The sequence below is a fragment of the Artemia sp. Qi Xiang Cuo genome, chromosome 18 (genome assembly GCF_049724085.1).
Source record: "Artemia sp. Qi Xiang Cuo chromosome 18, ASM4972408v1, whole genome shotgun sequence".
Classification (NCBI taxonomy): Eukaryota; Metazoa; Arthropoda; class Branchiopoda; order Anostraca; family Artemiidae; genus Artemia; species Artemia sp. Qi Xiang Cuo.
Genome location: NC_142811.1, coordinates 49,170,168 through 49,195,281, shown reverse-complemented (window position 1 = coordinate 49,195,281; position 25,114 = coordinate 49,170,168). Strand labels below are relative to the sequence as shown.

General features: G+C 35.2%; 1 protein-coding gene across 3 annotated transcripts in view; it reads left to right on the top strand.

Annotated features, from left to right (window-relative positions):
* Positions 1 to 25,114, top strand: part of Dhps (Deoxyhypusine synthase) — a 137,339-nt gene that overhangs the window by 98,971 nt on the left and 13,254 nt on the right. For all 3 annotated transcript variants that reach the window (XM_089104511.1, XM_089104512.1, XM_089104510.1), the window contains exon 7: positions 14,390 to 14,493. In XM_089104511.1, coding sequence (XP_088960637.1) covers positions 14,390 to 14,493 — 104 coding nt within the window. The remainder of the gene's footprint in view (positions 1 to 14,389; positions 14,494 to 25,114) is intronic.

Here is a 25,114-nt window from a genome sequence, read left to right as displayed (position 1 = left end):
ATGTCTCTCCCTACAACTCTATCTCAGTTAAGCAAATTATCAAAATGTTCGGCCCATCTCTCTTTAGTTCTTTCCTTATCTTTAGTTTTTTCCGGAGCACAACAGATCCAGTATGGACCTTAATTTGCTCCGAAGTGTGAATTAAGGTAATTAAGGTATCGCTAATTGCGGCCCCATTTCTATCTTTAACTGTGTCAAGTCCAGATTGACTACTCCCTCTCAATTTATTAACATGCCAGTACAATATTTTACTATTATGCCGTCTAGCTGCATCTTCCAGATCCTCGGCAATTTTATCCATGGCCTCCACTTCACACCTCCCTAGTTCATATTTTAATGCTTTCTCCACTTTCTTTACATTCAACTGGATAGACCGCCAAGTATAAGCAGTTTACAAAATCAGTTCAATGTTGATTCTCCGTCAGATTGCCTATGCTTCCCTATGTTGATTACGTATGCTTTGTGGAGAAAGTTGAAAAGCAGAGGGCTAAGAAGAGGAAGAGGAATGCATAGAAGAGGAAGTATGTGTATCAAGAATAATGCCCCATTGTTGTTTTTTATCTGTGTTCTGAAGCTAAAAGGGCAGATAAATTGTGACACTGTCTTTTATAAAGAAGAAAGTCTAACTGGTCAAACCATCAATGCGCTTGTAAGTGATGTAAAAAATGATAAATAATCTAAAGTATTTATAAGTGATCCAAGGCATTTTTTAAACATCCCCCTCAAAATTCTAAAAAGGGCTTGTGCGAGATTTGACTCAAAGCGCATAGAGGCTCCGATAGACTTCACAGAGACACGAGGGATTCATCTATCGTTGATGCATTAGAAGGCTGGGCTTCAAAGGTAATGGGTGAAGAATGGAAAGCACGCTTGGACCCAGTTGTCTTAAAGAACTTAGATAATTTTAGAACCTATAACGGTAGACTTGTACTTGATTTACTCAGATGCATAAGGAACCACCTTCACCACTTGAACGCCGTGCCTGCCTGCGTTTGTCAAGCCTGGGCAAGGTACACGACAAATTTTGCCGATACTGGACGGAAAGTTTTCCACTCTTGTTAATGGGGACTAGGTATGGTATGCATCTCCTAAAGGATTAAAACACATTTAAAAGTTTCTATGACAACAACTATGATTTTTTTAGAATCCTGCATTTCCTTAAACGAGCCTCAACTGGATCCACTGCCAAGATCGGAGCCTCAACTTGATGTACTGCCAAGTACAAGCAGCGCACGAAATCAGTTCAATGTTGATCCAATTGAACATTATAAGTATTATTACGTACACTATTAGAGAAAAGTCAAATGCAGCAGACTGAAATGAGGAAGGAGAATGCTTAGAATAGGAAGGATATACATCCAGAATAATGTCCCAGTCGTGTTTTGTATCTGTGTTCTGAAGCTAAAAGGGCAGACAAGTTGCGACCTTGTCTTTTATAAAGAAGAAAGTCTAACTGGTCAAACCATCAATGCGCTTATAAGTGATGTAAAAAATAATAAATCATCTAAAGTATTCATAAATTATCTAAAGCATATATAAGTGATCCAAGGCATTTATTCTACACCCCCCTCAAAATTCTAAAAAGGGCTTGTGCCAGATGTATCTATTGATATTAAAATTTAGTTTTTTAGAGTTTCGGTTACTATTTAGACGAGTCGCTCTTACTGAACAGTTCTTTACCACGAACTATTTGATTACTTACAAAACTCCCATTTTTAGTATTGACCCTATATGTAAAAATCAGCGTAAAAATCCCATTCTTTTGATGTATCAATTGGTATCAAAATTCCGTTTTTCAAAGTTTCGGTTACTATTGAGACGAGTCGCTCTTACTATACAGTTCGTGACCACGAACTGTTTTACTACATTACACAACTTTTTATTATGATGATTAAATACCCAAGATTATGACGTCATTGATCAATCTTGACCATGATATGATGATAAACTATTTAAAAATGTGTCCTTCAAATGTGTTTTTTAGAGTTTCAGTTACTATTGAGCCGGGTCTTCTCTTGCTTACAGTTCGTCACCACAAATTGTTTGATATAGTATAACATAAACCATTTCAAAATTGTCTCTCTGAAAGCCTGCATGGCGCAGTAGATAGCGTGTTGGAATTCTACTACGAAGGTCGTAGGTTCAATTCCTGGTACAGATAATTTTTCACATTTGTCAAATTAAAGTCTAACAAAACTTCTATTAATAAGTACTTGACTAACACTATTTATGATCAACTATATCGATCCTTTATGTAAGAACTCAGGTAGCTAACTAAGTCTAATGTATATAATGGTTTGCTCTTCTGATGATCGTCCTTTAATATAAAAATACCACGAACTGTTTGATTTATTTATTATATTGTTAATTTTACAACTTTAATTAATGACGTCATAGTCCAAGTTGCTAGGACGATCGGCCGTTAACCTAAAGGCTGGTGGTTCAAATCCAGCCGGGGTCGTTTTCTTATAATTTCTAATTCAGCTATTAATAAAACCATATCATTAATATATCATTAACTGTAATTAAGTTGAGTTTATAATCTATTATAGGCAAGATCATAATGCTTCAAAAATCAAATATCTTTGATAAGACTGCAGTATGAAAAGATATCAAAAATGAAGTTTTTAGTGGAAAAATTTATTCTTTTTTGAAAAATAGTTTGTTTTAGTAACAAAAGTTTTTAACCCAATTAGTTTCCTTTAAAATGAGCTATTGAACAACTCTCTACGATGTTCCAGTGCCAAGCTCTTTGTGGAAAAGAAAGGAAAAAAAAAATGTGCCGTTTAGGCAGAATGCTGTAGTAGCTGCCACTTTTATTGATTTTCAAGCCAATATTTTTCCCTTGCTGTTCAAGCCAAGGGACAGAAAGTTTCCTATACAGGGGTTTCGGACAAGACGGCTCTAATGGTGTACCTTTTGTTTTGATCTTGCTCTTTTTTTTAGGAGTTATAGGTTTTTTTATTTCTTAACATTGGACGTGATCGTCTCTTGCTAGGTTGCTAGCTACCGCTGCAACCCGGATATCCGTTGAAACTTACATATTCACCATTTATAATGAAATGTTATTCCGATGATCGTCTTTTAATGGAAAAAAATCAAATATCTTTGAAAATACTGCAGTAGGAAAAGACATCAAAAATGCAGTTTTTTGTGGAAAAATTTATTCTCTTTTAGAAATAATTTATTTTTTTACAAAATATTTTTAACCCAATTAATTTCCTTTGAAATGAGCCATTGAACAAATCTCTACGATGTTCCAGTGCCAAGCTCTCTGTGGAAAAGAAAGCAAAAAAAAAAAAATATGCCTTTTAGGCAGAATGCTGTAGTAGCTGCCACTTTTCTTGATTTTCAAGCCAATATATTTCTCTTGCTGTTCAAGCCAAGGGCAGAAAGTTTCTTATAAAAGAGTTTCGGACAAGGCGGTTCTAATGGTGTACTTTTTGTTTTGATCTGACTCTTTTTTTTAGGAGTTATGGGTTTTTATATTTCTTAACATTGGACGTGATCGTCTCTTGCTAGATTGCTAGCTACTACTGCAACCCGGAACTAAAATAATCATGTATATAATGATTCTTTTTATTATTTCAGTTACTATGGGATACAGTTCGTTCCTTGTGTAATAGCAAAAAACAAAATTATTTTAAATTTTTTTAGGTATACTTCTAATTTCAATTAAAAAATTATTGCTCTGACGTCATAAATATTTTTGCAGTTTACATAATAATCTTAGCGATCTTGAACTGAGAACTAAAACAAAATAAAATTATCTTGTCGAAAGATAATTGTGTATAGATATTGCACTCGCTTATTACATCTTATATGACGTAATAAGTGAAACTAATTTTAAAATGTTCAGTTTTTTTTTTTCATTAAAATCCTTCTAATAAATTATTTTTACTATGGGGCGTAACTGTCTTATACCTGGTTGCTTGCTACCGCTGCAACCTGGATATAAAAATCATGATTTGGAATAGTAAGAGACGAACTTTAGAGAATCAGGTAGCTAACTAAGTTAAATATGTGCCCTGGTTTGTTCTTTACTAGGTTTCAGCCACTGTATATACGAGGGATGTTTTTTAAGTAAGTACCGTTTTGCGATTCCGCCGCCACAGCGCTAAGGTCGTCGTTCTGCGCATGCGCGCTGGTTACCTACATCTCTTGTCTACGCACTGACGCCATTACAGTCTGATTCTTAATTGTATACGTTGTTTACTGAGTGTTTAAGATGCCTCCGACAATCGTGAATCCCGCCGATTGTGAAGTACGGGCGGTTATACGATTTCTTAGTGCTAAAGGCGTAAAATCGATCGATATTCATCGTAAGATCTGTGAAGTTTACGGACAAAACATTATAAGTGATGGAATTGTAAGGAAATGGGTAAGAGCATTTAAAGATGGCCGCACAAATGTGCATGATGAAGAACGGAGTGGGCGTCCTTCGGTCTTTAATGAAGATTTGGTGCAGAAAGCGGAAGAAAAAGTGAGAGAAAACAGACGCTTTACAATTTCATCAATGTGCGACTGGTTTCCTCAATATTCTCGTAGTGTTTTGTATCGCATTGTGACTGAGAACTTGAATTACCGGAAATTGTGTTCACGTTGGGTTCCAAAAATGTTGACGGATTTGCACAAAACCCAACGTTTAGGCAGTGCATTAACTTTCCTTGAGCAGTACCACAATGAAGGTGAAAATTTTTTAGACCAAATTGTTACTGGTGACGAAACATGGGTGGCCTACGTCACACCAGAATCAAAACAACAATCCATGGAATGGCGACATTCATCATCACCCAAAAAAGTGAAATTTGAGCAAACAATTTCTGCCCGTAAAATCTTGTGCACAGTTTTTTGGGACAAAAAAGGAGTATTGCTAGTGGAGTTTCTGCCTCGTAATAAGACAATCAATGCAGCGTCTTATTGTGAGACATTGAACAATCTGCGTCGTGCAATCCAGAACAAAAGACGTGGCAAGTTGAGTAAGCGCATCTTTTTGCTGCATGACAAAACCCGTCCACATGTGGCTAATCGGACCAAAGATCTCATCAAATCTTTTAAATGGGAAATTCTAGATCATCCTCCATACAGCCCTGATCTGGCACCCAGCGACTACCATTTGTTCCTAAACTTGAAGAAAGACCTGGGTGGTCAGCGTCTTCAAGACGATAACGAAGTCAAAACAGTTGTGATACAGTGGTTAACAAGTCAGGCGGGAGAATTCTATGAGGAGGGTATTCAAAAACTGGTGCCACGTTATGAAAAGTGCCTCAATATTCACGAAAATTATGTATAAAAGTAGATTAAGGTACAGGCTTTCATGTAAAAATAAAATTATTGCGAAATCTTTGCATGTCTTTTTTTAATTCCAAAACGGTACTTACTTAAAAAACAACCCTCGTATAATTAGCAGTATGATCTTTCCCTGTCTCACCCATTATAAAAACCCTTGACCAAGGTGCAAGTGCTCCAGAGAATGTAGAAACATAAGTGACATTAGATCTTTTCACGGGTAGACAAGTCAGATTTCCCTTGAACACAAAACTTGGCTTCAACATTGGAACACTAAATTTTGAAGAAACTAATTTTAAATTAATTTATTCCAATACATATATGAAAATCAGTAATTAGTAGTGCAATGTTATTATTAGATGTTTTTAGGAATTAAAAGTAGGTTTCGAAGTCTCAAGTTGGTTTCAAAGGCATTTTGAGAAAGTTTCTGCCAAAATACGTGTTCCAGGGTAAATGGACCGCTGATGGCAGATCAAATGAGAGGAGCTGTATATATATATATATATATATATATATATATATATATATATATATATATATATATATATATAACGCTAAGTCCACTGTACATAAATCATAGATTAAGTCATAATTTGTATATAAATTAAGTCATACCTGTTAGATGGGACAGTTGCAAACCACTTGGCCGGCTCACCAAGGTTTTTTCTGCTTTCGCAATTACGAATAATACAATTTCGAACCATTTCTGATTGATTGACGCATACACACTAACCCGCTAATGCATGAATAAGTGGAAGGAGCTTTTTGTTCGCACCGAGAATGTAGAGCCAGAAATCATCTGCGGTAAACTTACTGCCTAATTATATATACAGTGGTTTCAGCCATCTCTACAGCAATGATACCGATGAAACTTACATAATCCCTATTTATGATTAATGGTCCCTTGTATAACATACCTTAGAGAATCAACTTTTTAAAGGTATTTGCTTCAAGTTATCTTGAAACAATAGTTTATTTCAGTTATCATGGGCTAGAAGTCGTTCTTTATTATAATATTGGCTGAAGTTCGTTCTTTACTGTAATAGTTTAAAAATTTTCAAGTATTTTTCTAGTTCGAATTAAAAGATTAAAATTATTGCTCAGGTATAAATATTTTTGCAGTTTACATTTATCTTAAGCGATTATGAATCGAAAAGTAAAATAAAAAAATTGAATTTTTTTGTATGGAAATACACATTAAATCTCGAGTCGCGTAGTTAGACCCTAACAAAAAATAAAACTAATTTTAATGCATTTTTTAGTTTGAATTGAAAGATTCAAACAATTGGTCGGATACCATAAATATTTTTGCTGTTTACATAATAACTTTAGTGACCCTGAACTGAGAACGAACCACATTTTTGTGTTTTCTCCCTTTTTTAAAAAGTAAGGCAAATTTTCTCAGGCTCATAACTTTTGATGGCTAAGACTAAACTTGTTGAAACTTATATATTAAAGATGATCATAAAAATCTTATTTTTTTAATGTATCTATTGATATCAAAATTCCGTTTTTTAGAGTTTCGGCTCCTGTAAAACGAGCCATTAAACAGCTCTATATGATTTTCCAGTGCCCTGCTAGCTGCGGAGGAAAAATAACAGAAATAAAAGATGCTGTCGATGCAAAATATCATGCTTGCAGCCATTTTTCTTGTTTTTCAAGCCAATGCATTTTCTCGTTATTCAAGCCAAGGAGCGAAGCCAAGGGTTTTGGACAGGCCGATTCTAATAGTGTACTTTGTGTTTCAATCTGACTATTTTTAGGAGTTATGGGCTATAATATTTATTACTATGGGACGTGATTGTCTCTTACTAGGTTGCTAGCTACTGCTGCAGCCCGGATCAGCAGTAAGAGACAATTATCTTCAACAAGACTTGACAAGAAACATTTACTCAAAGAATATAACATACAGGAAAACACCTACGGCGTTTTCTTATTAGGAATAGTTCGAGACAAACACGAAAAAATCAGACATCTATCTAAGTCTGTTAATCATCCTAGTTACTCTTTACTATGTTCCAATAATCCCTATTGGCATGAAGCCGATGAAACTTATATTATCCCAATTTATAGTTAACTATATCTATTCTTTATATAAAATGATTGCAGTATCATCTGCAAACTTGATACTACTACAACGATTAACCAGAAGAAATAAATTTTAAAAAGATGTTTTTGCATTATCTTGTATAGAATAGAATAATGCTTTATTTTAAAAACTTTTCACAAGCGATATATCGCCGAATATAAGTTCGTGTCAAAAAAATAAAGTAAACAACAACCATCACAAGCACTTCAATGAAATTAGGTTCAGGGGGCAACAAAACATTAAGAAATATAAACCGACAAAATATAGACAAATGGAAATTAAACAATTAAAAAAAATATTAAAGTGACCAGAAAAATGTCATATCAAACAGGTCTTACATTAAATATAAAAATTTAGTCATAAAACGGCATAAAAAAAAACAAAAAAAAAAACAAGAGTGTCAAAAGAGTTAAAAAAAGGATTCATTAAAAGGTATTGGAAGGGTTGAGGATTTTACGGAAGATTGGTATAAAGCTGTATAACTGTATTTTTGTTTCGGCTTTTACAGGTTTTAGAATGGGGATGGGATTTTTTGCCTCTCTTGGGAAGGCTTCCGTTCAGGATTATGGGATTGTGGGAAAAAGTCTTCAGTTCGGATGTTGGTTCTCGCATTACCACCAAAATGGAGACATAGATCATGTCGTCAATTCTCCAGGGTTTTGATTTTAAACTTTTGTAAGAAGTAGGAGTAAGGCAACTTCCGTTCTCGTGCGATTATTTTTAAACCCCTTTTCTGAACGGATTCCAACCTTAGGGTTTGATTTTTGTTTATTGAGAAGTGCCATAGAGGGCAACCATATTCGAGGGTTGGGCGAACGAAAGATATGTAAAGTTTCAAAATATGAGAAGCAGGGCATTGATATTTTGTCAATTGCTTAATGAAGGTTAAGTAAATGTTGGCTTGCTCGGTTAAATTTGAAATATGGGTTTCCCAATTAAGATCGGAAGTTATAGTTACCCCTAGAAGTTTTAATTTTTGTGTCATAAGTTCACTTGGAATAATAAACGTAAATGAGGGGCATCTGTTGCAACTGATGCCCCTGTTGAAGGTATCGGTTGCAACATCTTCAAGGATTTCTAGTGGACTATTTTTTTAATTTTTGCTGGCGACCTCTAGTAGAGTCATATCATCCACAAATTTCCATCGTAAGGGGATATCTTGTGCCAAATTGTTTACCATAACGCTAAATAAGATGGGTCCAGTTATACTAGCTTGAGGTATTCCGTTATAGGCCGGTAGAGGTTCTGAATAAGTATTCATGTATTTGACCACTTGAGATCGTTGGCTTAAAAATGATGAGATAATTTTTACCAGAGAGGGGTCGATTTGGAATTCGTGGGAAAGTTTATCAACTAAAACATTATGGTCAATAATGTTTTAACAACATTATGTTTTAATTATGTTTTGTTAAAACAACATTATGTTTTAACAAAACATTATGGTACGTAGGCTAATAATGTGTAAAATCATTTATTTAATTACTTCAATTACTATTGGCTATAGTTTGTTCTTTATCATAACTTGCTGAGAAAGAAGAAAACGGAAAAAAAAGATGCTGGTGATGTAGAATGCTGTAATTCAGGCTACTTTTCTTGTTTTTCGAGCCAATATATTTTCTTTGTTGTTCAGGCCAAGAGGCTGTAAGTTTTCTATGTAAGAGTTTCGGAAAAGGTGGTTGTGATAGTGTACGTCATGTTTCGATATGACACTATTTTTAGGAGTTATGGGTTATTGTATTTCTTAGCAGTGGGACACGATCGTCTCTTACTAGGTTGCTAGCTACCGCTGCAACCCGGATTAATAATACATTGTGCCCACGTCGCTCTTTACATAGGTAGCACTATTTCACTGCCTATGATAATATAATTCACCAATCTCTAAAGCTGCTCTTCATACTAAATATTTCAGTTAATATAGGCTAGAGTTCGTTCTTTATTATAATTTCTTCTAACAAAAATTCCAAATTTATGCAGATAGGAGCCTGAAACCTCGACAAGAAGATTCTCTGATACGCTGAATCTGATGGTGTGATTTTCATTAGGATTCTGTGACTTTTAGAGGGTGTTTCCCCCCTTTTTTTTAAATAAGGCAAATTTTCTCAGGCTCGTAACTTTTAATGGGTAACATTAAACTTGATGAAACTTATATATTTAAAATCATTGATTTTCAAACCAATATGTTTTCTTTGTTATTCAAGCCAAGGGGTGGTAAGTTTCCTGTATAGGGGTTTTGGACATGGTGGCTCTAATAGTTTACATCGTTTTTTATCTGACTGCTTTTAGGAGTTATGGGCTATTTTGTTTTTTACTATAGAGCGTGATCATCTCTTACTGGGTTGCAAGCTACTGATGCAACCCTGGAGGATCATATTGTTAATTTTACAACTTTAATTAATGACGTCATTGTGCAAGTGGCTAGCATGATCAGCCATTAATCTAAAGGTTGGTGGTTCAAAGCCGCCCGGGGTTGATTTCCTTTAGTTTGTAATTCAGCTATCAATAAAACCATGATACAGATGATACTTACAAAATTCCAATTTACAGTATCGATCCTTTATGAATTACCATGAAAAACCCTTTAAAAATAAAACCAAAACTTTGAAGCTTAGGAGAAATCGTTGTTAAAATTCAGAGCCTTTTTAGAAAAAAAAAACGAGTAGAAGTATTCAATTTGTTCCGGCTAGAGTAAATTAAAAGATGTTATGGGATGCTTTTTGCAAGACTACGTACTTGCTCTAAGACTAAGTTCTTGGGCGTCAGGGATAAGTTCTATCAAATGTGTATATCATCTACTGTTAGAATTCCTACCTATTTGAACGATTCATGGTGTAATGGCTTGTACTTAGGACTGAATCGTGCGATCTGAGGTTAAATCTCGTTAGAGCCTTTTTAGACCTGATAGCTTAGTTGTACTACCATGTAGGTTTTAAACTAGCTACCGCTGCAACACTGATCTTCACTATAAAATTCATCATTTACTAAGGACAACAGTTCGTTCTTTAATGTAACGAGTTCAAATCTCGGTGGAACATTTTTTTTAGCTTATAGCTTACTTATACTACCATTAGAGTCTGTGCCATAATTCCTTCTATTGAAGATTGAATTAATTGCTATTAATTCGCTAAAGTTCGTTTTTTACTATAATTGCTAGCTACCGCTGCAACCCAAATTGGATTATAAAATATCATAAACAAATACATAAACAAATTATTAACTTTATGTCGTGGTTTGTTCTTTACTAGGTTTCAGCTATCTGTACTACCGTGATACCGACGAAACTTACATAATCTCCCTAAACTATCCCGTTTCTCTATGTAATAATCTTTTTTGATATTGTCTCAAAATGTATAATCTTTCATAATACACAAACCTTGGTGGCTCAGTAGCTAGAGTGTAAGTCTTGTAATCCTTAGCTCGTTAGTTTAAACCTTACACAGGGCAACTTTCTCTGTTAATTATAAATGGATGATGCTGGTTTCTAGGAAAGTAATTTCTTATTACAAACTATTAGTCTCCTAGCAGTATTCAGTTATTATAGGGTTTACTATTCATTCTTTACATACAATTTCAGTTATATCCGATGAAACTTACAACGTCTCCCCACTTATAATAAACTAAATTGATCCTTTATGTAAATAACACTTCAGTTACTATGAATTACAGTCCGTTCTTTAATGTAATATAATTTTCAAAATAAACTTGATTACAAGCAGGAAAAACCCTACGGCTTTTTCTTCTTTGAAATAGTAAGAGAAGAACCTAAAAAAATCAAGTAGCTAAGAACTTTTAATGTAAAACTAAGAACTAAAATAAAAAAAAATTCTACGAAAATAAAGCACTTGAGGAGTTGAGCCGAAAATCTTTGGATACATGAGGCAAGCATAACATTTTCTAGTTCAAAGCTATAAAAAAATGCAGTTTTTCGTAAGAAAAAATGATTTTGTTTTTGAAATTATTTTTGCTAATTATGAAAGCTTTTAAATACATCAATTTCCTTTAAAAATGCGCCATTATATAGCTTTCTGTGATTTTCCAGTGCCCAGCTAGCTGAGGGGCGGGTGATGGAAAAATGACAGCAAACCTGCTGTCGATGCGGGCTATCGGGGTTTCAGCAACTTTACTTGATTTTCAAGCCAATATATTTTCCTTGTTTTACAAGCCAAGGGACGGTAAGTTTCCTATATAGGGGTATTGGACAATGTGGTTCTAATAGTTTATTTCGTTTTTTGATTTGATTTTCGTTTTAGGATTTATGGGCTATTTTATTTTTTACTATTGGGCGTGATCGTCCCTTACTAGGTTGCTAGCTACCGCTGCAACCTGGATAAAATGATCTATTGAACAACTCTCTACGATATTCCAGAGCCAAGCTATCTGTGGAAAAGAAAAAGAAAAAAAATGCCGTTTAGGCAGAATGCTTTAGTAGCTGCCTTTTTTCTTGATTTTCAAGCCAATATATTTCCCTTGCTGTTCAAGCCAAGGGACAGAAAGTTTTCTATATAGGGGTTTTGGATAAGGCGGTTCTAATGGTGTATTTTTTGTTTTGATCTTACTCTATTTTTAGTAGTTATGAGTTATTACATATCTTAATATTTGACGTGATCGTCTCTTACTAGGCTGCTAGCTACCGCTGCAACCTGGACTTCTGCTGTAACCCGGATTAACAAAATAAACATGATGATTACAAAAAGGAAAAAGCCTACGGCTTTTTCTTTTTTGAAATAGTAAGAGAAGAACCTCAAACAATGAAGTAGTCAACTAATTCTAGTGTATGCAGTGTATTCCAATAATCTTCTTTTAATGTAACTAATTTTAAAATTTTCAGGTATTTTTCTGGTTTGAATTGAAAAGTTAAAATTATTGCAGCTTGCAGTTAAATAAAATTATTTTATTGAACATTTTTAGGGATTATTTTAGTTTCAGTTGAAGAATCAGATTTTTTGTTAAAACCCACAGTTTTTTTTTTTTATTACAACAGCACGTAGATTAGAACCTAACAAAAAACTAAATTTATTTTAAAAATTTCAGGTATTTTTCTAGTTTTAATTAAAAAAATAGCTTATTGCTCAGACACCATAAATTTTTTTACAGTTTGCATAATAACTTTAGCGATCTGACTGAGAACTGAAATGAAATAAAATTGTCTTGTCGGAAGATAAGCGTGTATAAATATTGCATTTACTTATTACGTCATATATGGTTACAACCTACGATTATGATCATCATTCATCGAGCTTGTACATAAAAATGCAATTTTTTGTTAAAAATCGATGGTAAAGCATACTAATGGTTAGGATAGCTAGCATTCATCGAGACTGACAATAAAAATGCAGTCTTTAGTGGGAAAATTGATTCTATTTCAAAAATATTCTTTTAAAATTACAAACATGCACTAGATCTTTAAAATGAGCCATTGAACAACTCTACGATATTCCAGTGCCAAGCTATCTGGGGGAAAGAAAAAGATGCCCTCAATGCAGAATATTGTGGTTGTAGCCGCTTTTCTTGATTTTCAAACCAATATATTTTCCTTGTTATTCAAGGCAAGGGATGGTAAATTTTCTGTATTGGGTTCCGGAAAAGGTGGTTCTAATAGTGTACTTCGTATTTTTATCTGACTCTGCTCTTAGGAGCTATGGGCTATTTAGTTTTTTCCTATTTTTATTATGGAGCGTGATCGTCTCTTACTGGGTTGCAAGCTACCGCTGCAACCCCGATAGGCTCCGAAAGATGTTCGAAGGGGATGATTTTATTGAGGTTGCCACAAGCCGAACTTCATTGCTTATGTATATCTATTTCTAGGAGTTATGGGTTATTTTAGTTTTCACTATGGGGCGTGATAATTCTTAAGACTGCTAAGACCAATAAACAGCTGTAAGAACAATTTGCTATATGCTGGATATATGATAATTTTTGGGTGAAAGCTGAGAACAAAAATGAATTGATTCCAGACTGATTCGGCCTACTTTTGTCATGAAAAGAAATGAATTTCTTAAAGCCCTTCGGACAAACTATACCTCATACGATGTGGGTACGTACGTCTATATGAATGACGTTAATACCTCGTAAGATGTACAATACGTCTGCAAATACTCTGAATTAGTACTTAGTTGATGAATATACGGACAAATATTGATTGCGTGCATTATGTGCGGGTGTCGCCTCTTGTAGCTAACCGTGCTGTCGACGGTATGTATCTTTTTCAGCCAAAGGTCTTAACCTATTATACAAATATTCGGACAAACGAGCCGCCTTGTTGGATATTGATGCTTAAAACTTTAGAAAAGTGACCTTGATTCCCTTTAATCCTGTATTCTTCAATTATAGAAAATATGATATTAGCTATACAAGATATTAACACTTAACTAACTGTCTAACTATTAGTTGGATTAACTATTACTACTACTACTAACAACTCACCGCAGCACCAAGCCGCCTGGGCCAACATAGCTACGTACCCTCCTTACCCATCCCAATCTATTCAAAACCTCCCTCTTTACACCCTCCCAGAAAGTTCCCAATTCCTCAAATCTTTCTTTATGACATCCTCCCACCCTAGACAAGGATGACCTGCTTTCTGTTTAGCTCTAGACGGTTGGCCGAAAAGGACAATCTTCGGCAATCTTTCATCCTTTATCCACAGAACGTGCCCTAGCCATCTCAACCTTTCTTTCATTATAGCATTACAAAGCGGGATTGAACCACATTTTACGTACAGCCTACTGTTAAATTACGGTCAGTCAGCCGGGTACCCAGAACATTCCGTAGGCAATTTCTCTAGAAAACATCTAGCCAATTTATCATCTGCTTTTCGGAGCTCCGATGCTTCAGAGCCATATTTGACCACTGCAATCACTGTAGTTTCTAATATTCTAATCTGGGTTTGCAGACTTATCTTCCTATTCTTCCAAACTTTTTTTAACTGTAAAAAAAACGCCCTGAGCCTTGGCTATTCTACTTTACTAACAGATACTAACTAATATACAGTATAATAAGTTCCTTATTTTCCAGATTTGAGGCGGTTAAACCAGATGGCGATAAAAGCATCTCATTCTGGGATGATTATAATTGGTGGAAGTGTCATCAAGCATCATATTTGTAATGCTAATCTTATGGTAAGAATTTTTTTTCGAAACTATTTTAACAATTGTCTTTCCAACAGTTCGTGATAATGAAAAGTAAAGAATGACTGAAGCTAATGGTTACTGGAACTATAAAAAAAATTGAATTATGATAGCATTACAAATAGATAGATAGATCAGCGTATTTCAAAAGCCCAAGGATCATATAAGCAAAAATATATATGTTACTGTGAATTTCTGCAAATTGGTGGATGTTGACATTCACCGGTGAATGTCCAAAATAGCTTTTTTTTTCTCCTTGGATTTAGCCAGCGTTGCCAGTCAACTTTTTCAATTTAATGCAAGGTTTGGTGATGATGTGTTAGAAAAGATTAGGTTTGGTTAGGTGAGGTTAGGTTGGGTTACCTTAGAGTAGGTTTTTAACTCATTTCTGATATTTCGAACCAAATTTAGCGTAATGTAACCTAATCTAACCTGACCTAAACTAAACTAACATAATTACATTCTAAGACCAGAGTCTGCTATTTTTAGCTCTCATGGTGAAATCGAAAATCCAGACCTAATCACAGGTGAAATTATAAAGAGTATTCTTGTTTATAGGCCATCTTTGTCGCTTTCAACTCAATCAAAGGAAGAAATTCAAATCCTCCGAAACTTGAAAAAAGACAAAAACACAGTGATTACGAGAGCGGACAAGGGAAACAGTTGTAATTGCAGGCTATGAAATAAAAGTTAACACCCTTTTAATGGATAAAAATACTTACAATGAAATAAAAATTGATCCAACGGAAAAATACAAACAGCAGTGGATAAAAGAACTAGGAATTTTATAAGACAGTAGACAAATTATCCCTCAAATTTGCAAAAAATTTTACCCCAAAGGTTGTTCAGCCCCAAAGTTTTATGCTCTGCCTAAAATCCATAAGAAAGATATTCCGTTCTCTTTTGATTCGAATCTCCAGTTCACAATGGAACTCGAAGATTCAGGCAAGCTGCATTTCATGGATGTTTTGATTATAAAAACTGCTCCTAGCCTTGAATTTTCTATATACAGAAAGCCGACCCATAATGATCGATATCTACATTTCTCTTTACATCACCCTCCTTCTCTGAAAAGAGGGGTAATAATCTCTTTAGTTGACAGAGTCTTAAATATCTCTTTTCGTTATCATATAAATTCTGAATTAAACTATGTCAAGGATATTCTAATCTGCAATGGTTACCCAATTAAACTTATTTAAAATATCATATGTAGACGATTAAAAAAGATAAAACAAGAAAATAGGGAGCCCGTCCCCCTTAATTCAGTTACCCCGGCAATCGAGAAAAAAAACTTTCATCACTTTACCATACATCCTGAAACTTGGCGATAAACTTGGAAAATTTAAAAAAAGACACAATCTCTCTGTTTCTTACAAAACTGAACAAAAATTTGAAAATTTTTTCAACTCAGGAAAGGATAAAACTGACCCTCTACTGGGTAGTGGTGTCTACAAAATGCCGTGTTCATGTGGGAAATTTTACATTGGTAGGACCCATCAACAACTAGGTGAACGTTTGCATGAACACAAAATTTCAATAGATAAGTCCCTGAGATTGAAAATAACAATGAGAACTGTGATTCGGCATTGGCCCTGCATATTTTCAAAAATCCGACCCTTCTGGTTCTTTTTGACGAGGCAACCTTAATATCCACTGTAAATGGCCTACCACAAACTTTTAAAGAGTCAATTGAAATAAAAAAATACATAAACCGAAATTTAGCAATAAAAAGAGATACTGAAGATATTTCATTAAGCCCAATTTATGACAGTTTAATTTTGAAGAACTCAATCAGTACTTTCGCCCGGTATAACCTGAGGGAACCTATTTGCACATCGAATGATGAACGAATTGGTAGACCAGCTAAGGCTATAGCAAAACAAAGGATTATTGCTCAATCATCTTGGTAGATTTTTTTCATTGATTCCAACATGGTTCTTATTTAGTTTTTGTTCTGTCGTTGTGAAGTAAACTTTGAAAGGTTTGATTTTCGTTGGTTTCTTTTTCTTTTCTTCTTATTTTTCTTTTTGTTCAACAGTGAGGACGACTCAGCAGAGGTCCTTGTCGAAATATTTGCTTATTTCTTCTTCTTCATGTTTCGCCACTGGCTGACAAAATCCTCGTTTTTTCACCTTTTTTTATTTTATTTTTCATTTTGTCATTTTCTTTCCTCTCTTAGTTTTCATTTGTCAACTAACATAATTTAACCTAACTTTAACTTTTACCATCATAGCTTGCATTAGACTGAAAAGGCTGACTCGTGAAGCTAATTGAAGTCAGCAGAAAAAAAGGAATTTCGAACACTCACCGGTGAATGTCGACATTAACAATATTTCGGACATTCACGTTAACTTATACTCAAAACGAGGAAACCGCCAACAAAACATATTACAAAACACATAAAAACGATTACAAAACGAAAAATACCTAATCTAGAGCCGCGTTTTCAGGCCCAGCGGGTTCGAACACGAGTGGTTCTCATCTAGTTTCAAGTTTCTAGTTTTTCGTCTAGTTTTGTCTAGTTTCACCGGATTCGAAGCTTCAACTCCGTGTTTGATACACTAGATGCACTGATACACAACGCTTAATGCACTAGACAAGAACAACCCGTGTTCGAACCTGCTGATATGTGAACAACCCGTCTTTAAACACGGATTGTTCGCTTCTAGTGTATCAAGCGTTGTGCATCAGTGCATCTAGTGCATCAAACACGGGGTTGAAGCTTTGAACCCGCTGAAACTAGACAAAACTAGACGAAAAACCAGAAACTTGAAACTAGACGAGAACCACCCGTGTTCGAACCCGCTGAGCCTGAAAACGCGGCTTAGAAAAGAATAACTTAATTGCATAAAATTTTCCTTCTTTCCAAGCGTTTATCTTGAGCTATTTGACTCGAGTTATTGTTTTTGGTTATTGTTATTGCAAATAGCATATGGTATATGCTATTTGACTTGAGTTATTGTTATTCTTTTTGGAACCAATCCCATGTAAATGTATCCATGAAAAGAATCGGCTTATTGTGACGATTTCAAATATGAAAAATGTTCGTTAAAAGCTACGAGCTTGAGAAAGTTTGCTCTATTATAGAATTAATTGAAAAAACTCAAAACGAGCAGAAATTAACATAAGTTGGGCTCAAAATCCCCATGCCTTCCCAAGGCCAGAACATAATTAGTACTTTACTGAAAAAAATATAAATGCTTTTACTTTTATAACTTTAATAAATCAAATAATATTAAGATTTTGATTACTAAATATCAGTGTATGTATATTAAACTGACAATGCACATTGATTTTGTATTTTTTTCAGTAAAGTGCAAATTATGTTCTGGCCTTGGGAAGGCATAGGGATTTTGAGCCCAACTTATGTTAATTTCTGCTCGTTTTTGGGTTTGACTCGGTTATTTTATTATTATTGCTGTTCGTTTTTGGTTTCATTTATTAATTGATTCTGATTTGAGGGAGTGTCACGCTTGGTAGATTATTTGATTTTATTTTTGCTCATTTTTTGTTTAATGGGGTTCTTTACTTTTGTTTGAAAAACTTATTTTGTGGAAAAAGTTTTTTTTATTAATTTCTGTTCGTTTTATATTGACATAGTCTTTTCAGAGAAAAAGAAAATAATACTTTAAATCTTTTCGTTTTTTTAAAGATTTATAGTTTGGTCTGCTATTTGTATACTGGAGAAAAATTTTCAGCAATTTTTAACAACATGCACCCTCTTAAAAATCTGGACACAAATAGAAGTGTTTAATTTAGTTTCATACCTCGTCTAGTTGACCTGAAATGGAAAACTTGATACCACTCGCAAAAAAATCTGTATACTTTCTTTGATAGCTTGGATACACTTATGCTATTTTGATTTGGTTAAATTTTAAGAGCAGAAGTAGCTCCGAAAGTTTGAACATAAAACCCTCAGTCGTTCTTGGGATACTGCTGAGATGCCTTATTGGGAATTCGCATTAACACAGTGCATTTTAAGTTAATCTTATGGCAACATTTAGTTTTTAAACATAAAGTCAAATGGGTGGGTGGGCGTGGGAGGGGGATTAGTTTTCCTCCAACCACTTTCGACTATTAAAAAGGGCATCAGCCCTTTCTATTTTCAATCGAATGAGCCCTTTTCGAAGTTCCTACGACAACTCTTTCGATAAAAAGTGCCCTGGTCTAAACAACAACAACAACAAAAAAAATAATACATTATACCCACATCGATCTTTACTATAAAAATGTCAAGCCTTCCGATCACTTTCGACTATTAAAAAGGGCACTGGGCCTTTTGATTTCTAATCGAATGAGCCCTTTTTGAGTTTATACGGCAGCACTTCTTTATAAACACCTTATAGGCCCCCAGGGCATAAATTACAACTCTTACGCTAAGGGCTGTGAGGGTGGTTGTCATCCTCTAAGACCTAATTTCCAGAACTTTCAACTACGTTAAACAAAATGGCTATCTCAAAATTTTGACTGGATGTGTCTAGGAAAATGGAGGTCGTGACAAGGGCGTTAGTCTTTCTATAATCACTTTCGACTACTAAAAAAGACACTAGCCCTTTCAATTTACAACCAAATAAGCCTTTTAGAAATTTCTACGACAACGCTTTAAATAAAAACCTTATATGCCCCCAGGGGATAACTTACAACCCTCGCCCTGAGGGCTGGGGGGAGTTGTCATCCTCACACACCTAATTTCCAGAACTTTCTACTACGTTGAACAAAATGGTTATCTGAAAATTTCGATTGGATGTGTTTGGGGGAATGGTGGGCGTGAGAGGGAGATGAGGTACAGTAAAATCACTTTCAACGATTAGAATTGGCAATAGCCCTCAATGTCCAATTGGACGAGCCCCTTATTAAGCGTCTAAAACAACGCTTTTAATAAAATCCTTATATTCACCTAGGCCATATATTAGAACTTTTGCCTCTGGGACTCGGGGGGGTATGTCATTCTTAAATACATAATTTCCAGAGCTTTCAACTACGTTGAACAGAATAACTATCTCTTAACTTTGATTGAATGTGTTTGGGGAAATGGGGGCGTAAGAGGGGGGGGTAATTACTCGCCACTCATTTTCGACTATTAAAAAGGGCACTAGCCCTCTAAATTTCCAATTGAATGAGCCCCTTTTGAAGCTGTTACGACAACTCTATCATTAAAAACCTTATATACCCCCAGGGCATAACTTAAAACCTTTGCCCTGGGGACTCTGGGGGGTTTATCATCCTTAAATATATAATTTCCAGAACTTTCAACTACGTTGAACAAAATGGCTAATTATAAACTTTGATTGAATGTTTTTGGGGAAATGGTGCGCGTGAGAGAGAGACCAATCACACTCCACTCTCTTTCGACAATTAAAAAGAGCAATTTCAATTTCCAATCAGATCAGCCCTTTTTGAAATTTCCACAACAAATTTCTATACAAACCTTATATGCCCACGCGGCATAACTTACCACCCTTGCACTGAAAGCTCTGATAAGGTTATCATCCTGAAATACCTAATTTCCAGAACTTTGGACTACATTGAACAAAATGGATATCTCAAAATTTTGATGGGATGTGTTTGAGGAAATGGTGGTCGTGATAGGAGGGTTAGTTGCCCTTCAATCACTTTCGACTATTAAAGGGCAATAGCCCTTTCAATTTTCAATTGAATGAGCCCTTTTGGATGTTTTACAACATCAATTTCAATAAACACCTTACATGCTCCCAGGGCATAACTTAAAACCCATGCCCTGAGGGTTGTGGGGGGATGGGTTTTCATCCTTAAATACCTAATTTCCAAAATTTTCAACTGCGTTGAATAAAATGGCTCTCTAAAAGTTTTGATTGGATGTGTTCGGGGAAAAGGTCCCCCAGGGCATAACTTGTAACCCTTGCCCTGAAGACTGTGGGGGGAGTGTCCTGCTCAAAGGTATAATTTCCTGAACTTTAAACTGCGTGGAAAAAATGACAATCTAAAAATTGTGATTGGACATGTTTGGGGAAAGGGTGGGCGTGGAAAGGGTGTTAGTTGCCTTCCAATCACTTTCGACTATTAAAAAGGGCGCTAGCCATTTCAATTTCCAATCAAATGAGCCCTTTTTGAAGTTTCTACGACAATGCGTTCAGAAAAAACCTTATATGCCCCAATGATATAACTTACAACCCTTGCCCTGAGGGCTTTGGGGGAATGTCGTCCTCAAAAACATAATTTCTATCTGGAAATCCACAAAACGGAACAAAAAGGCTATCTAAAAATTTTGATTGGATGTGTTTGTGGAAAAGGTGGGGCGAGAGAGGGGGGCTAGTTGCCCTCAAATCACTTTCAATTATTAAAAAGGGCCCTAGACCTTTGAATTTCCAATCGAATGAGCCCTTTTTTCAAGTTTCTACGACGAAGATTTCAATAAAAAACTTATATGCCCCCAGGGCATGACTTATAACCCTTGCTCTGAAGACTGTGTGGGGAGTGTCCTGCTCAAAGGTATAATTTCCTTAACTTTAAATGCGTGGAACAAAATGGCCATATCAAAATTTTGATTGGATGTGTTTGGGGAAATGGTGGGCGTGGAAGGGGTGTAAGTTGCCCTCCGATTACTTTCAATTATCAAAAAGGGCACAAGCGATTTCAGCTTCTAATCGAATGAGCCCTTTTTGAAGTTTTTACGACAACGCTTTCTATAAAAACTTTATATGCCCACAGTGCATAACTTACAACCCATGCCCTGAGGGATCTGAGGGGGTTGTCATCCTCAAAGACCTAATTTCCAGAACTTTAAACTACGTTGAACAAAATGGCTATCTCAAAATTTGGATTGGATGTGTTTGGGGGAAAGTTTGGCGTGAGAGGGGGGTTAGTTACCGTCCAATCACTTTCGACTATTAAAAAGGGCACTAGCCCTTTGAATTTCCAATCGAATGAGCCTTTTTTGAAGTTTCTATGACAACACCTTCTATAAAAACCTTATATGCCCCAAGGGCATAGCTTACAACCCTTGCCCCGAGGGTTGTGGGGGAGTTTCCTCCTCAAAAACATATTTTCTATATGGAAATCAACTACGCTGAACAAAATGGCTCTCTCAAAATTTTGATTGGATGTGCTTGAGGGAATGATGGGCGTGGGGGTGGGCTAGTTGCCCTCCAATCCCCTTTGACTATTAAATAGGGCACTAGTCCTTTGAATTTCCAATCGAAAGAGCCTTTCTTGAAGTTTCTACGACAACGTCTTCTAAAAAAAAAAACCTTATCTGCCCCCAGGGCATAACTTAAAACCCTTGCCGCGAGAGTTGTAAGGGAGTGTCCTCCTCAAAAACATATTTTCTATCTGGAAATCAACTACGCTGAACAAAATGGCTATCTCAAAATTTTGATTGGATGTGTTTTGAGGAATGATGGGCGCGGGGGGGGGGGGTATTTGCCCTCCAATCACTTTAGACTATTAAAAAGGGCATTAGCCCTTTGAATTTCCAATCGAATGAGCCTTTTTTTAAGTTTTTACTACAACGTCTTCTATAAAAATCTTATATGCCCCCAGGGCATAACTTAAAACCCTTGCCCTGGGGGTTTTTGGGGAATGTCCTCCTCAAAAACATGTTTTCTACCAGGAAATCAATTACGCTGAACAAAATGGCTATCTCAAAATTTTGATTGGACGTGTTTGGGGAATGATGGGTGTGGGGGGGGGGGTTAGTTGCCCTCCAATCACTTTCGACTATTAAGAAGTGCACTAGACCTTTGAATTTCCAATCGAATGAGCCTTTTCTGAAGTGTCTACGACAACACTTTCTATAAAAACCTTATATGCCCCCAGGACACAACTTTAAACCCTTGCCCCGTGGGTTGTGGGGGAGTGTCCTCCTCAAAAAGATATTTTCTATCTGGAAATCAACTACGCTGAACAAAATGGCTTCTCAAAATTTTGTTGAATGTGTTTGGGGGAATAAGGGGCGTGGGGGGGGGCAGTTGCCCTCCAATCACTTTCGACTATTAAAAAGGGCACTAGCCGCTCCAATTTGCAATCGAATCAACACATTGTGCCCACATCGTTCTTTACTTAGGCAGCGCCAGCGCGTTGCCTATGAAAGGGGGAAACACCCTCAAGAAGAGGAGTCAATTGGGTGAAAATTCCGTCATCAAACTCAGCATTTCAGAAGACCATTGTTCAGTGGTTCCAAGGCCACATTTATAAAAATACGAAATATTGTATTTATCTGAGAAGGGTGGCCATGGAACTGGAAGTGGTCTTATTTTTTGAACTAAAAAAAAAATCATAAAGCATTATATTATTTTTAACTTCAACAGTGGGGGGTTGAGGAGAAGCAGACCCATCGTATAGATGATAATTTAACTTTAAGTTTCAATATGGATTTCTGGTTTCATTTATTAAAAAAATTTATTTATTTATGTTTAACAAGCTACTTAGTACTTTGCTTTTCTGTCCCCTGTGTCAACTTGTGACTTTTTTTTTCAATATTTCTTAGTTTTTATTTACTTTTTAGGTGATTTTTTATTCAGCAATTCCTATTAATTTAGAGTTCGCGATATAATGAAGAGATGCATCGTTAAATGGTCATATTTATTATTGCATAGATCTAAAGCTTAAATCAATAATAAAAAGTAGACAATGAAATATAAATGAACTTTAAAGAAGAACTTAAATTTTAGCACCGAAAAAATAATCTGGAACAAGCAAAATAACAAATAGAAATATTGGTCATGACGAGAAATAATGTGGAAACCCGATAAAGATATCAATAAAAAGACAAAAGAAAAAGTATCAAGCTTTCTCGGTGTTCCGTCACAAGTCCCCGGATCTCAGCAAAAGATTTATGTAACTTTTGTGTATTTTTACGTGTTTATTTTTGTTCGTTTTAATATAAACCAGACATGGTTTCCGTCAAGAATTGCGAAGTATAGCTGTCAGTTCCTGAGTCACTAGCTACAGAAGGGCAAAATTTCCAGAGACTCAAGCAGTGCCAGAAGGAAAAACTGATTTTCTCAACAGATTTCAAAATTGAAATTCATTGGAAGTTACGGTGCCTTCCAGAGACTAATTATAATATGCTAAGATTAATTATCTGCTATTAACTTTATTCTAAAATTATTTACAACTGTAAATGCAACCCCTATACATGCTCAATATCAAACAGTTTGAGTAACGAACTGTAAGTAAGGAGAGATTCATGCTAACGGGGTTAAAGAGGGTTGTAGTCCCTGTCATATAGGCTACGGAATAAATTCTCTTCATTTGATTTATTAATCTTGCTCTTTACTTTCATTGGAAAGAAACTATTTTTTTATTTAATACGCAAAAGATGCTAACATTTAAGTTGTCAAACAAAAAATTTATCAGTTTTTTTTTATTATCTGGCGTTTCGGAGATTCGGACTGAAAATAATAATAAATACCAAATTATTATTAATGAAAATTGCATTTTGAAACATACCTTTAGAATAGCTATTTAGGTAGGCTACCAAGGACAGTGAAAATGAAATTTTATTGCTGGAATTAGCTAAGTAGAAACTTATACAAACCGTGTGTATTTTAGATATTTACGAAAAATGGGGAATTCAGATTTTAATTAAAAAGACTATAATTAAGTTAAATTAATTAAAAATTAAAAAGTGTGGAGTTGTGCAACTTTTTGGTAGTAGTGCCAAATTTTAAAAAAAGCGTGGGTGGAAAATGAGCCAAAAAAAGCTGAAAACGTATGGCAGCAAACCGCTTAAGAAGGTGTAGCTTTCCTTTGAAGGTATTGGTTATGTTTTCAATTCACGAAAATTTATGGGGGGAGGTGTATTTTTCAATATCTAATTGGCACAAATTTTTCATTTCTGCAATTTTTTCAAGAAAAATACCAAAAAACGCATTTTTCAATGAAGATACTATAAAAAGGGCATTTTTAAAATCGAGGGGGGGGGCATAAAATATAGGGTGAACAGGACCTCCTGCCTTTCCCTCTAATAGACACCCCTGTTTGAAGGTAAAATAAGCAAAGGACTATAACCAAAGTTTCCCTCACCATCTCCTTCTATTATCCTTATTGGCTGTATATCTATAACATATTTTTTTCAAAATTCTAATGGCAAATCCCTTTTCTTTTTTATTTTTTACTCAGTAACGAAAAGAAATCAGAAAAAATATGAAAAGGCAGTGTTTTCCAATTAGAAATTAAATGTATTTTAACGTCAATTTTAATTAAAAAAATGTTAAAAGCTTCAAATAAATACCGTTCTAGGTTCTTTTGAGGCTCGGCCCTGAGGATTTCGCCCTCCTCCTATTTCAACATTTAGCTTTTTCTCATTTCAACGACTGCAACATATGCAAAGAGGAAAAGATGATTTCTTTAACAGCACACCTGTTCCCATTATAATCTTTATTTGTAATCCGTGTCATTAAAAGCTATTAATTAAAAGCCAAAAATTTTATTGATATGTTAATGTCCAGGTCATTTTCACATTCATTAAGGTTGAATAATTGTAAAACAGCTGAAGTTTGTTAATTTTCTTATAGCATTTGTTCGTGTTTATGTTACCGCACAGAGATGATTTATGATTCGACAGAGTTCTTGGAATTCTTTATTTTGGTTTTTGATAAAGTATTTTGCCTAGGCACCACTTAGCAAAAGT